The following is a 14,562-nucleotide window of genomic DNA, read 5'->3' on the forward strand; positions in this document are numbered from 1 at the left end:
CAAAGGTGGCTAATAAGGAACTGAGGATGATCTGTCCACACAGCCCCAAATAGCCTCCGCATGGGGCACAAGGATGTGTTGGGTGCATTCATAGGCCAAACGGGTACAGCTAGCAAAAATCTCCATCAAAGGTGCAAAGGCACCCAAAGTGGAGTGCACACAGGGATGCTGCTCTAAGAAAAACTTGACACTTCTGCATCAGACACTAAATCATTTAACACCTTTCCCCTTCTTGTCCCTAAAATTATGAGTGAAATTCTGCTTTCCAATTTCAAGCAGAGCTAAGATTAAATGACTACTTGCACAGAACGTAATCCAAAGACCATCAATGGCAGCACTCAAATGGAGCTGCTGCCAGACACAAAACACAATCTTTAGGCCACAACAACTTTTTTAAAGGTTTTGACAATGGAGTAAGACTTAAAACACCTGGAATTAATATGCAAATTCCCATCTGAACTGGGAATGTCTCTCTCATTACAATAAATAATTTTTCACTTTAGGTATTCTCACCTTGTTATCCACATCCACCCTGATTGAACTAGCTCTGATGTAACACTCCCATCTCTGTATCCCTAACTATCTGTTTCTTTTACGTCATGCATCTGATGAAGTGAGCTGCAAGTCATGAAAGCTTATGCCATAATGAAATTGTTAGTCTTTAAAGGTGCCACCAGCTTCTTTGTTGTTTAAACAAAACAAGCTTAACAAATGGATGTGGAATTCCAGGAAACATTTAAAAATATGAATGTTTAAATGAAAAAATGCACAAGTTATCCATGCAACAGTATTGATGTCAACCTAAAAAGGTTGACAGAAAGTGTGTTAACATAGTCTCTATCAAGGAGGGGACCAGTAAAGGTGAAATGAAGGCGAGAGTCAACACACTATTGCCTAGCTATGTTAGGCATTACCAAGGTGCCTACCACCTTGATTTACGAGTTTACCAGAACAAAGAACTTGCATTTAACTTCTGGTTCGTGGACCTGTTGAAGCACAGATGCAAATGCAAAGAAAGAATTCAAACTCAGGAATAATAGAATCAGACAACAAATCCTTTAACAGACTCCTTTTTTTATTAAAAAATGTTCTAACAACAACAGGATTTTGGCATATTCAAAGTTCTCCCCCCTCCTCCAACTACAATATCCCACAATTTAGTGGGAGAAGTACAGAGCCAACTTTGCTTGTGTTACTCTTGCTATGATTGGGCAACTGTGAATTTTTCCCTTGAGATTTAAAGTCATCTTTACATTTTTAGTCTGCTCCCATAGCTAGAGATAGGGGAGACAGACATAAGAGATATTTACTGTTTTAAAAAAAAAAGTACAGAGGGGTTAGAGCAGCAAGATCCAAGTTTTGTTAAATAAGGCTAAGAAAGTTGTGAGGGTTTTTTGGTTCAAAGACTGAGGGGACAGTTTAAGAGCAGTGGCCACATTAAGTACCATTAAAAAACACAAACAAATTTAAGTGGCACTGTAACACTGAACGCCACATCGCAACGCCACTCACTCAAATTTGGCTCATCCACCCCTCTGTCAAGAAAGAGGGGCACCCAGGCCAAATATGAGAGAACAACATTGCTACTTGGCACATAGGGATCACAATACCATTTATTTTGCCAAAATAATACAAAGTTGCAGTGTATGTAAGTAAGTAGGTAAAAATTCTACATCGAAATTTATAATCTGAAGATGAGCTATGAAAAATATTAATACAAATCTAAAATGAAAATGTTTTAGAACTTACGTATATGAAGATAAACTGCTGTCATAAGTTGACACTACACCATAATTTTCTTCATTGTAACGAAACATGTCATTGGGATCCCATCCATTAGACTAGAAGAAAATGAGGTTTTATTTTTTTCAAAATGACACTGGAAACATTTCCCTAACAGTTATAGCTGTGGGCAGAAATTTTAAACTTTTGCCCTTACTCCTAGATTTATCAGATAATGAAATCATAAACTGAAAACTTAAAATTTTAAATGCAGTATCATATATTTTACTGTCAAAATCCAGCATTGCATCTAGTGTCCTGTCATTCCCATTTGGTACTCTATGAGGTACTACCAACAATGCTTTGATTTCTTTTCAGAAAGTTTTTCTGAAATACAGAATAGTGTTCCTCCCTGTGTCAAATACTGGAACTTTTCAAATGCACTACCAACACAAGTATCTAACAGGAGGATCCTCCTTGATCTCAAACAAAAACAGAATAATCTTCCCATTTCGTGACCTATTTGAATATTAGTATTCATAAGGTAAGTGATCTCCACAACATTGCAAAAGAGGAGGTTACTCACCATGATAGTAACTGACGTTCTTCGAGATGAGTGTTCCCGTGGGTGCTCCACATTAGGTCAGTGCACTGCCACTGAGCCTTAGATTGGAGATTTCAGAGCAATGAAATTGGAGATTTTGCAGAGCAATCTGCAGCCATGCATTCTTAGGTGGCAGGCATCATGCATGTGCAAGCCCCGCCCCGCTCCTCAGTTCCTTCTCTACCCCAGAACGTCTATGAGAAGACCAGAATCCAGAAATAGAGGAGAGGGTTGTGGAGCACCCACGGGTACACTCATCTTGAAGAACATCAGTTACTATCGAGGTGAGTAACCTCCTCTTCGAGAGAGAGAGAGAGAGAGGCGCACACACACACACACACACACACACACGTCCTCATGGGTGCTCCACATTAGGGGACTAAAAAGCTATTTCTGGTTAGGGAGGTAGCGACTTCGGATCTGGCAGAAATGCGGTGGAAAGACCACCTTAGCAAGTTTCAGGTTGGAGAGAGATCCCTGTTTAAGGGTGTAGTGCTTTGCAAAAGTGTGGTCAGACGACCACGTAGCAGTTGCACAAATGTTTCTTATGGGTACCTTTGTGGAGGAATGCTATTGAGGTAGCCATGGCTCTGGTTCAATGTGCCATTATGCTGTCTGGAGGGGGTACCTCTGATTGGGAGTAACAGAGCTTAATACATTCCGAAATCCAGTGGGAGAGTCTCTGTGATGAGAGGGCCTGGCACTTATTGTGGTTTAGTATCGACACGAAGGGTCTCGGAGACGCTCGGAAAGGTTTAGTTAGTTGCAGGTAAAAAGAGAGCGCTAGAGCACTCTCAGGGTATGTCTACACTAGCCACCCTCGCTCGAACTAGGGTGGCTAATGTAGTCATTCGAACTTGCAAATGAAGCCCGGGATGAAAATATCCCAGGCCTTATTTGCATGTTCCCGGGCGCTGCCATTTTTAAATGCCCAGTAGTTCGAACTCCCTGCCCACGGCTACACGCAGCACGGGTTAGGTAGTTTGAACTAAAGCCCCTAATTCGGACTACCGTTACTCCTCATCGCAGTAACAAACTCCTAGTTCGAACTAGGGTGGCTAGTGTAGACATACCCTGATAGAATCATAGAGCTGGAAGAAACCTCAGGAGGTCATCAAGTCCAGCCCCCTGCCCAAGGCAGGACCAATCCCAACTAAATCAACCCAGCCAAGGCTTTGTCAAGCCAAGACTTAAAACCCTCTACGGATGGAGATTCCACCACCTCCCTAGGTAACCCATTCCAGGGCTTCACCACCCTCCTAGGGAAATAGTTCTTCCTAATATTCAACCTAGACCTCTCTCACTGCAACTTGAGACCACTGCTTCTCATTCTACCCTTCATCACTACTGTGAACAGCCTCTCTCCATCCTCTTTGGAACCTCCCTTCAGGAAGTTGAAGGTTGCTATCAAATCCCCCCTCACTCTTCTCTTCTGAAGACTAAACAAACCCAAATCCCTCAGTCTCTCCTCATAGGTCAGCACTCCAACCCCTAATCGTTTCGGTCACCCTCCACTGGACCCTCTCCAATGCATCCACATCCTTTCTATAGTGGGGGGCCCAGAACGGGACACAATATTCCAGCTGTGACCTCACCAGAGCCGAATAAAGGGGAATAATCATTTCTCCGGATCTGCTGGCAATGCTCCTCCTAATGCAACCTAATATGCCATTAGCCTTCTTGGCTACAAGGGCACACTGTTGACTCATATCCAGCTTCTCATCCACTGCAATCGCCAGGTCCTTTTCTGCAGAACTGCTACTTAGCCATTCAGTCGCCAGCCTGTAACAATGCTTGGGATTCTTCTATCCCAAGTGCAGGACTCTACACTTGTCCTTGTTGAACCTCATCAAACTTCCTTTGGCCCAATCCTCTAATCTGTCCAGGTCAATCTGTACCCTTATCCCTGCCCTCCGGTGTATCTACCCCTCCCCCTAGCTTAGTGTCATCTGCAAACTTGGGTGCAATCCATCCCCTCATCCAGGTCATTAATAAAGATGTTGAACAAAACCGGTCCAAGAACAGATCCTTGGGGCGCTCACCTAGAAACCAACCGCCAACCTGACATGGAGCCGTTGATCACTACTCATTGGGCTCGACAATCTAGCCAGCTTTCTATCCATCTTACAGTCCATTTATCCAATCCATATTCCCTTAACTTGCTGGCAAGAATATTGTGGGAGACCGTATCAAAAGCTTTGCTAAAGTCAAGATATATCACATCCACAGTGTGACGGGGCGCCAGTGCCCCGCACTTGGGGAAGCCTTGAACCCCGCGGTGGAGAGCAGGCGGGGGGTCCAGGAAGTGCCAGAGAGACAGCGCAACGGACTGAAGGGGGATCGGCCGGAAGAGAAAGCGGCAGCAGCGCGAGAGGCGCAGGAGGCTTGCCACCAGCGATACCTGCGGATGACGTCACCAGCAGCGACATGCTGGTGACGTCAGAAGGTGTGGATGAGGGCATGGGGGAAATGACGTCCCTAGGCGCCCCGGCGGGGAATTTAAAAGGACGCGGGGGACAGGGAGAAAAGGGGGAAGCAGGAGTGGAAAGAGGAGCATCGGAGGTAAGGGGAGTAGATGAGAAGGAAGCAGAGACAGAGGCCCGGATCAAAGCCGCAGAAGAGGGGAGGCAGCCGGTGAGTCTTACCCCTTGTCGGGCAGAGACCGGTGTGAGTGATGGTGGAAGAAGTGGCCCAGGGTAGGGCCGTGGAACCTGTGGGCGGATGGGTTTAGGGGCTACTGCCCCATCCGCTGTGCAGGGAGGAAACTCCCCGCCTTAGGGCCCTGGGCTGGGGCTCAGAGTGAGGGCGGGCCCGAACCCCCTTTCCGCATCACCGAGCGGATCCATTAATCCCTGGCAAAAGGCAACCCAGAGGGTTCCTGACCGCCCACCCGGGGCAACCGAGCTCTGATAACGCAAGCAATGAGGCACTGAAAACACTGAGACTGAATCTCTGGGATAAGGGACCGTAAGACCCAGGGCGTGATCCCACGCTCAGGGGACTATCGGCTCCTGGGGAAGGGGGAAGACTTTGTACACACGGACTTCCCCATTACCTCATCACAGAAGCTAATCAGATTGGTCACGCACGACTTGCCCTTCGTGAATCCATGTTGACTATTCCTGATCACTTTCCCCTCTTCCAAGTGCCTCAAAATGGATTCCCTGAGGATCCCCTCCATGATTTTTCCAGGGACTGAGGTAAGGCTGACTGGCCTGTAGTTCCCTGGATTGTCCTTCTTCCCTTTTTTAAAGATGGGCACTATATTTGCCTTATTCCAATCATCTGGTATCTCTCCCGATCTCCACGAGTTTTCAAAGATAATGGCCAAAGGCTCCGCAATGACATTTGCCAACTTCCTCAGTACCCTCGGATGCATTAAATCCGGACCCATGGATTTGTGTATGTTTAGCTTTTCTAAATAGTTCCTAACTTGTTCTTTCCCCACCAAGGGCTGTCCACCTCCTTCCCATACTGCGTTGCCTAGTGCATTAGTCTGGGAGCTGACCTTGTCCGTGAAGACAGAGGCAAAGAAAGCATTGAGTACTTCAGCTTCTCCCACATCATCTGTCACTAGGTTACCTCCCTCATCCAGTAAGGGCCTCACAGCCTCTCTGATCACCCTCTTATTGCTAACATGCCTGTAGAAGCCTTTTTTGTTATCCTTCACATCCCTTGCTAGCTGCAATTCCAATTGCGCTTTCCCCTTCCTGATAACTCCCCTGCATTCTCGAGCAATATATTTATACTCCCTCCCTAGTCATCTGTCCAAGTTTCCACTTCTTGTAAGCTTCCTTTTGGTGTTTAAGCTCACCAAGGATGTCCCCTGTAAGCCAATCTGGTCACCTACCATATTTGCTTTTCTTGCTGCGCATTGGGATGGTTTCTTCCTGTGCCTTTAAAATACTGGTAGCTCTCCTGGACTCCTTTCCCCTTCAAGTAAGCATCCCAGGGAATCGGTTCTCTGAGGGAGTCAAAGTCTGCTTTTCTGAAGTCCAGGGTGTGTGTTTTGCTACTCTCCTTTCTTCCTTTGGTCAGGATCCTGAAATCTACCATCGCATGATCACTGCTTCCCAGGTTGGCACCCACCTCTACTTCTCCTACTAGTTCTTCCCTGTTTGTGAGCAGCAGGTCAAACTACGCATGGCCCCTGATCGGTGCCTTCAGCACTTGTACCAATAAGTGTGACGTAGTGGGGGTACTTGCTGGGCTGTGGTGACCCCTGCTGTCTGGAGCAAGACCCAGCAGGGAAAGCCTCACTAGACAGAGGTAATGCCAAACTTGTTGAACCAGTGGCCAGACACCCCCCATGGAGAGGAACAAAGGAAGGTGGAATGCTGCCCTGGCTGGGGGGCAGGGCTTGGAGAGGGTTAGTTAGTTCCTATCTGGAAGGCAGGGAATAAGGAGCTGGGGAGGGGGCTGGGACTCCCCTATCTCAAGGGGGGGCACTGAGGCCTCTTAGCCCAAGTTCCTGTAACCAGATTACATCTGTGCTGCGCTGTGCTGGAGGAGCAATAAACCACCCTCAATTCCACTGGCTGGTGCAGTCTGTTTGTGCCATTTCGAGGTGCAGGAGACGGGGAACCCCCAACGCGCCGTCACAATAAGTTATCCCCAAAACTCTCCAAAAACTTCCTGGATTGTCTGTGTACTGCTGTATTGGTCTCCCAACAGATGTCAGGGTGATTCAGGTCCCCCATGAGATGCAGGTCAAGGGTGCACATTTTCGTCTTGAAGGAACTGGCGTGTGGTTTGGGGAAGAAGGTGGCAAGGTGTATTGTCTGATTAAGGTGGAAGGATAAGTGCACCTTGGGGAGAAATTTGGGGTGGGTACGTAAAGTGACCTTGTCTTTAAAAAAGGTGGTGTATGGGGGAATCAGCCATTAGGTCTGTAATCTCTCCCACCCGTCTCACCGAGGTAATGGCTATGAGGAAAACAGTTTTAGTGGATAAGCGTAGTAGTGTGGTGGTGGCCATTGGTTCAAAAGGTGGTCGAGTTAAAGCATTCAATATTAAATTTAGGTCCCACAGTCGTGGTGGTGGATTGATGCCCAAATAAAGTGCCTGAAGACCCTTTAAAAATGTCTCAGTAAGTGGATGGTACAAACGTAGACGAGTCGTCTATCTTAGAGTGGAAGGTAGTAATAGCAACAATATGCACTTTAATGGAACTTATTGTGAGGCCCGTTTGTTTAAGGTGCAAAAGTTAATTGAGGATGGCAGATAAGGAGGATGTTGAAGGCACTACCTGGTGGTGTACACAATGGAGGTAAGTCTTACAGGTGCTCTGTGCCCTACTATGTAGAAGGACAGTTTGTACTCATTGTGAACAAGTCAATTCTAGCTCAGAGAACCATCCAGGAGCCATGCCTTTAGGTGTAACGAGTTGAGGTTCAGTTGGGTGGAGTGAGGGCCTGGAAGAAGAAGGAGATCCTCGCTGTAAGATAGAGTGGATCGGTGACGTGCAGGACATCGCCATTAGAAAGGGGAACCATGGTTGGCGTGGCCATGTTGGGGCTATAATATCAGGTGGGCCTTGTCTCTCCTTGTCTTGTGAACTACCCTGTTCAACAGGGATATGGGAGGAAACGTGTACATTAGGTGGGATGACCAGCTGATGAGGAAGGCACCTCCCATTGATCCCTTGCTGATGCCCGCCCTGGAACAGAATAGGCGACATTTCTTGTTGGATTGTATGACAAACAGATCTATGGTGGGGTGACCCCACTGTTGGAAAATGTCCGCCAATATGTGCAGATTCATCTGCCACTTGTGTTCGGTCAGGAGGGCTCTGCTGAGTGCATCTGCCATTGTGTTCAGGGTGCCTGGAAGGTGCACCACGGTAATATTTATGTTGTATTTCAGTCACCAGTTCCAAAGTGGTATAGCCTCTGTGCAAAGTGCTCAAGATCGGGCTCTGCCCTGACAATTTATGTGAAACATTGCTACAACATTGTCTACACACAGTCTGACATGACTGTTGGCGATGAACGGGAGGAATCTGTCTTAGGTGGGCGCCCCATCCTGTACGAGATGCATGTGTCATCATGGAGACGCATGGTTCTGGTGGGTGGAAGGGGACTCTGGAACAAAGGTTCTGTGGACTCAACCACCACTGTAGGGATTTCTTTACTACCACTGGGAGTACCACAGCGCACAGTCAACCTGTGGAACTCCTTGCCAGAGGATGCGGTGAAGGCTAGAACTTTAACAGGGTTCAAAAAAGAACTAGATAGATTCATGAAGGTTAGGTCCATCAATGGCTATTAGCCAGGATGGGTAGGAATGGTATCCCTAGCCTCTGCTTCTCTGGAAGTGGGTGACAGGGGAGGGATCACATGAAGATTACCTGTTGTGATCCCTCCCTCTGGGGCATCTGGTATTGGCCACTGTCGGCAGACAGGATACTGGGCTAGATGGACCTTTGGTCTGACCCAGTATGGCCATTCTTGTTCTTATGACTAGGGATTTGGATAATGGGTGGATATTGGGTCTGTAAACCTGTCCCAGCCAGCCCTGTAAGCATCTCATGTGAAGGCGAGTGTTGCTGACAACAAAACTGCACGCTGCCATGTGTCCCAACAGCCGAAGGCATTCGAGTGCCATTGTGCGGGGGCTAGATCGTAAGGTATTTACCGAGGCCACAATTTTTTGAAAACGGTCCATAGGGAGAGATGCGGTGGCCCTTGTTGAGTCGAGGCATGCTCCTATAAACTGTATCTTTTGTGTAGGAGACAGCGTTGATTTGGCTTCATTCACTTGCAGGCCGAGGTGTTGGAATAGGTGTCTTGTGATTGACAGTTAATGGCAAGAATTGTTGTGTGAGCTCGCCTTGAGGAGGCAGTCGTCCAGGTAAGGAAATACAATGACGCTTTGCTTTCTCAGATATGCTGTGACAACTGCCAGAACCTTTGAAAAGACCCTTGGGGCCGTAGACAGTCCAAATGGAAGCACCTTGTAGTGGTAGTGTCGGGAATCTACAATGAAATGAAGAAAACGTCTGTGAGAACTGTGGATGGAAACGTGAAAGTATGCATCTTGCAAGTCGAGGGACGAGAACCAATCGTCCTGCTCCAATGCTGGTAATATAGTGGTAAGTGTTACCATCTTGAATTTTTGTTTCTGAACGAATTTGAGTGCCCAGAGGTCTAAGATGGGTCTCCAACCTCCTGATCTTTTTTCATCAGGAAGTAATGGGAATAAAACCCTTTGCCCCTAAATTGTACTGGGACTAGTTCAATCACACCTACGTGCAAGAGGTGTTCTACCTCTTGTTGAAGTAAAATCTCGTGAGAGTGGTCCCTGAAGTGGGACTGGGTAGGGGGGTGGAAAGGGGGTAGAGACATGAAAAGAATAAGATAGCTTCTCTCAATTATCTGGAGGACTCATCTGTCAGTAGTTATACATTGCCAGTTATTAAAGAAGGGTAATAGTCGATGATGGAACAAGTTCACTTGTGACAATGGCATTGGAATAGGTGAGAGGCTCTCACGACCCTAGACCTGATGTTCAGATTTGCTTATTGGACTGCTGCAACTGTTAAGAGTTGGTAGAGGAAGGGCGTTGACATTGAATTCTGCCTCTGCTCTTTTGGTGGTAGTCTTGTCTGCTGTAATGTTGCGCATATGGAGGGTATCAAGGTCTCGGGTAAGGCTGATACCTATATTTTCTTCTAGGTGTGTGGTTGTGGATTCTTAAGGACCAAAGCATTACTCTGGAATCCTTTGTGGAATGGAGAATTCTGTTGGTGTTAGCTGCAAACAACTTTCGACCATTAAAAGGAAGATCTTCTACTGTAGATTGGATATCTCTGGGGAACTGAGTGGAGTTAAACCATGAAGCCCTTCCCGTGATTACGGCTGTTGCTGTGGATCGTGCAGCCGTGTCAGCAGCATCTAACGCAGCTTGCAATTCTGTTCTGGCAATCGTGTGACCCTCTGATACCAACACTTTGAACGGTTGTCTTTTAGCCTCAGGAATATCGGTGATAAACTTGTTAAGTTTGATGTAATTTCAGTAGTCATATTTGCTTAATAAAGACACAGTTAGAAATGCAAAATTGTGAAGTGGAAGACGTACATTTTGTGTCCAAATGAGTCAAGTCTTTTGCTAACCCAGTCCAATGGGGTGGACCAAAATTGTTGCTGCTTGGTTTTCTGTTGTGCAGCCTCCACCATGAGGGAGTTAGATACTGGGTGAGTAAAGAGAAATTCAGATCCTTTGGGTGGAACATAATACTTCTGATCTATTCTCTTAGCGGTAGAAGAGACTGATGCTGGAGTTTGCCACACAGTCTTAGCCAGTTCCATTACTGCTGGATTAATCAGCAGTGCTATTTTAGATGGTGTTACCGAGTGCAATATGTCAGTTAGTTCATGCTGATTCTCAATGGCCTCCTAGAGAGGAAATGTTTAGTTCAGCAGCTATGCGTTTAAAAAGGTCTTGGAAACGTGCAACGTCATCTGAGGTAGTTGGAGCTAGGGGCACAGACAGCCCCCTCCACTGGGGGGATTCATTTAGGTCCAGGGAGGCACCCTCCTCTTGTATGGGTGGGTCCCCTTTGTGTATTTGTTTAGAAGGAGAATATTGCGCTCTGTGTCATTTCCGGACATGCTGGTGTTTTTTTTTTTATAAGATTGCCATTTGTCCCAATATTGCCAATGCGGGTATGGTAGAGAATATGGTAGAGAAGGAACTGAGGAGCAGGGGGGGGAAGCTCGCACATGCGTGATGCCTGCCACCTAAGAGCACACAGCTGCATGCACGGCCCCAGGGACACTGCTCTGAAATCTCCAATCTAAGGCTCGGCGGCAGTGCACCAACCTAATATGAAGCACCCAGGGGGACATCTGTCGAAGAACAACAAAGATTTCTTGAACCATATTGTTAGTCTCCTCTAATCCACAATACTAATTTTTTCTTGTTCTTACTCATTACAAACCTTGTGTCCTTGAGTAAAAAGATGCATTATAGCATAAAACTAGTTCCTATACCACACCCAGTTTCTACATGTTATATTAACTTGACTTGCTAATTTGAGACCTGACTCCAAGTAATTCAGGGCCCTCAGAGACACTGGTTTGTTGCTTCAATTTACAAACTATGACAGTGATGACCAAGATTCGATTATTCCTTTTAAAACTGTAAGAAAAACTGAGATATCCATCGGCAAAGGATGAATTTTCATGACAATACATGTTCACAGAATACAGGCATGCTATTTCAACAGTTTAGCTTCAACTAAAATTCCATTCTAGGCTAAAATTAAAGGACAGCATGGACAGGGGCAAAACAATTTGTTTTCTAAAAAGATTTCAATGTCTGATAAAACAAGTTTACTTACAACATCGGTCTCTAAAGCTTCAAGCTCCTCAGCAATGGTGGTCTCGCCTCCATCCCATGGTTCAAGGTCCTTCTCTTTGTGTTCACCATTTACTTTAGCACTAATGGCTGAATCAGTAAAAGCATCTACAATGAAGATTTACATTTGGTTAAAGGAAAAACAATACACACAGGTGTCTGAGGAATAGCCACATGTAAATGAATAAGAAGTATACTAGCATAATCCAAAACTGTCAGTTACTATATTAATTGAGAATACATTCAAAACAAGGATGTGTTAAGTAGGAATATAAAAGAGTAGTCGAGTCGACTACTCGCATTTCCACCCCCACCCCCCCCTTTCACTGCCTCTATATTAGAGGCAGTGGTGGGAAAGCAGAAGCCGGTGCTGGGGGGAGCGTGGAGGCAGAGGGGCAGTGGCACTGCCGTTTAAATGTAGCAAGAGCCGCTCGGCTCTTACATTTCAAAGGCAGAGGCACAGCGCGAGACCCAGTGCAATCTGGGACTGCTCCAGTCACGGCTCGCGCCAGGTCCCGGACCTACCCCAGCTCCTACTATATTTAAACTGCAGAGCCACAGCGTCCCCTTATTGACTAATCATGTACTCGATACAAATTGTATTGAGTACATGATTAGTTATTTACATGCTACTTAACATCCTTAGTGTTAAGACTTGTACACTATTCAAAAACAGAAGAGTATACAAAATATGTTTTAGTTACGATACAATTACTTATTTCAGCTAAGTGCCAGCTAATACTGAAAAACTAAAAGATAGGCACCAGGAAACAACTGTCATTGCCTTTGATTTAAGAAAAATCAAAGAACATTAACTAGGACTAGGCCTTTAACCATAAACAGTATTGCTTTAAGAGAGCAACATCACTGTTCTAAGTGAAAAAATTAACTGATGTTTGTAACATACTACTTGAAACAAAAATGCTGTTGCATACAACTATTACATATTACAGACACCAAGAAATACTATCCAGATTTACTCACCCCTATTCCCAGAATATCTAAACGGTCTTAAATTATACCTCCCCTCTTTGACTCAATCCCAGTTTCTTCCATTTCAATGATTGCTTGATACCAGTGTTCACATCTTTACAGTCTCTGCATAAAAGAGCCCTGCAGTGCTTGGAATTATCCATTAGCTTAATCATACAATCATAGAATCCCAGGGCTGGAAGAGACCTCAGGAGGTCATCAAGCCCAGCCCCCTGTCCAAAGCAAGACCAACCCCAACTCAATCATCCCAGCCAGGGCTTTGTCAAGCCAGGACTTAAAAAGCTCTAGGGATGGAGATTCCACCCCCTCCCTAGGGAACCCATTCCAGTGCTTCACCACCCTCCTAGGGAAATAGTTTTTCCTAATATTCAACCTAGACCTCTCCCACTGTAACTTGAGACCATTGCTCCTTGTTCTGCCACCTGTCACTACTGAGAACAGCCTCTCTCCATCCTCTCTGGAACCTCCCTTCAGGAAGTTGAAGGCTTCTATCAAATCTCCCCCTCACTCTTCTCTTCTGTGGACTAAGTAAGCCCAAATCCCTCAGTCGCTCCTCATAGGTCATGTGCTCCAGCCCCCCTAATCATTTTGGTCGCCCTCCGCTGGACCCTCTCCAACGCGTCCACATCCTTTCTATAGTGGGGGGCCCAGAACTGGACACAATACTCCAGATGCGGTCTCACCAATGCTGAATAAAGGGGAATAATCACTTCTCTAGATCTGCCGGCAATGCTCCTCCTAATGCACCCTAATATGCCATTAGCCTTCTTGGCTACAAGCGCACACTGTTGACTCATATCCAGCTTCTCATCCACTGTAATCCCCAGGTGCTTTTCTGCTGAACTGCTACTTAGCCAGTCAGTCCCCAGCCTGTAACACTGCTTGGGATTCTTCCATCCCAAGTGCAGGACTCTGCATTTGTCCTTGTTGAACCTCATATACCAGTTCTCCAGTGTGAGGGTGCTGAAAAGAGAGGGTTACTCACCTTGTGCAGTAACGGAGGTTCTTTGAGATGGTTGTGCCTATGGGTGCTCCACCTTAGGTGACTACAGAGCAGTACCCATGAAGGAGGCGGGTGCTTCAGTTAGGCAGTATTGTGCACTGTATTAAGGACAGCGTGTCCAAAGTGAGTACCCCTAGAGGGGTGACTGTCCAGGGCGTAAGTGCCTTGCGAATGCTTGAGTGGAGGACCACGTGACCGCTCTGCAAATGTCCATGAAAGGGATACTATGCATATAGGCCATGGATGTCAAGGTGGCTCTAGTTGAGCGGGCTCTGAGCTGGAAGGGAGGTGGCTGTCCATTATTAGTGTAAGCTAAACTGATGCATTCTACTATCCACCTAGATATCCTCTGGGTGGAGATCAGCATGCCCAGAGACCTCTCTGTGGTGGACACAAATAGTCTATTTGTTTTGCGAAGTTGTTTAGTTCTGTCCAGGTAAAAAGCAATCACCCGACAGGTGTCGAGAGTGTGTAGCATGGCTTCCCTCACATTGGCATAAGATTTTGGGAATAATACAGTTACGTTTATGGGCTCGTCACAGTGAAAATGTGTGGAAACTTTTGGGAGGAACTTTGGGTGAGGACGGAGAATGACTTTATCTTTGTGGAATATGGTGACTGGGGGGTCTGCCATGAGAGCCCTGATCTCACTAACTCTCCTAGCAGATGCCAGCACTGACAGCAGGGCGACCTTCACGGAAAGGTGGAGCATGGAGCACGTTGCCAAGGGCTCGAATGGTTTCATCATGAGAGCCTGTAACACCAGGTTCAGGTCCCAAGCAGGAGTAAGGGGCCTGTGAGGTGAGCAGCAAGTATTTTGTATACCCCTCAAGAACCATTTAGTCATTGGATGAGCAAAAACCGATTTACTATTGATAGG

General features: G+C 46.3%; 1 protein-coding gene and 1 long non-coding RNA gene across 14 annotated transcripts in view; one reads left to right on the forward strand and one right to left on the reverse strand.

Annotated features, from left to right (window-relative positions):
- LOC142823552 (uncharacterized) overlaps positions 1–10,363 on the forward strand; it is a 141,727-nt gene extending 131,364 nt beyond the window's left edge. Inside the window, exons 2-3 of the long non-coding RNA XR_012898737.1 lie at positions 9,212–9,419; positions 10,003–10,363. This is a non-coding gene — a long non-coding RNA (uncharacterized LOC142823552). The remainder of the gene's footprint in view (positions 1–9,211; positions 9,420–10,002) is intronic.
- The window catches only part of LOC102445074 (ataxin-2-like), a 249,598-nt gene that overhangs the window by 172,129 nt on the left and 62,907 nt on the right, over positions 1–14,562 (reverse strand). For all 13 annotated transcript variants that reach the window (XM_075914768.1, XM_075914775.1, XM_075914772.1 and 10 more), the window contains exons 6-7: positions 11,670–11,794; positions 1,750–1,841 (exon numbers count right to left, since the gene is read on the reverse strand). In XM_075914768.1, the coding sequence (XP_075770883.1) occupies positions 1,750–1,841; positions 11,670–11,794 (217 nt within the window). The remainder of the gene's footprint in view (positions 1–1,749; positions 1,842–11,669; positions 11,795–14,562) is intronic.

This window comes from Pelodiscus sinensis, unplaced genomic scaffold, assembly GCF_049634645.1.
Source record: "Pelodiscus sinensis isolate JC-2024 unplaced genomic scaffold, ASM4963464v1 ctg43, whole genome shotgun sequence".
In the NCBI taxonomy this organism is placed as follows: domain Eukaryota; kingdom Metazoa; phylum Chordata; order Testudines; family Trionychidae; genus Pelodiscus; species Pelodiscus sinensis.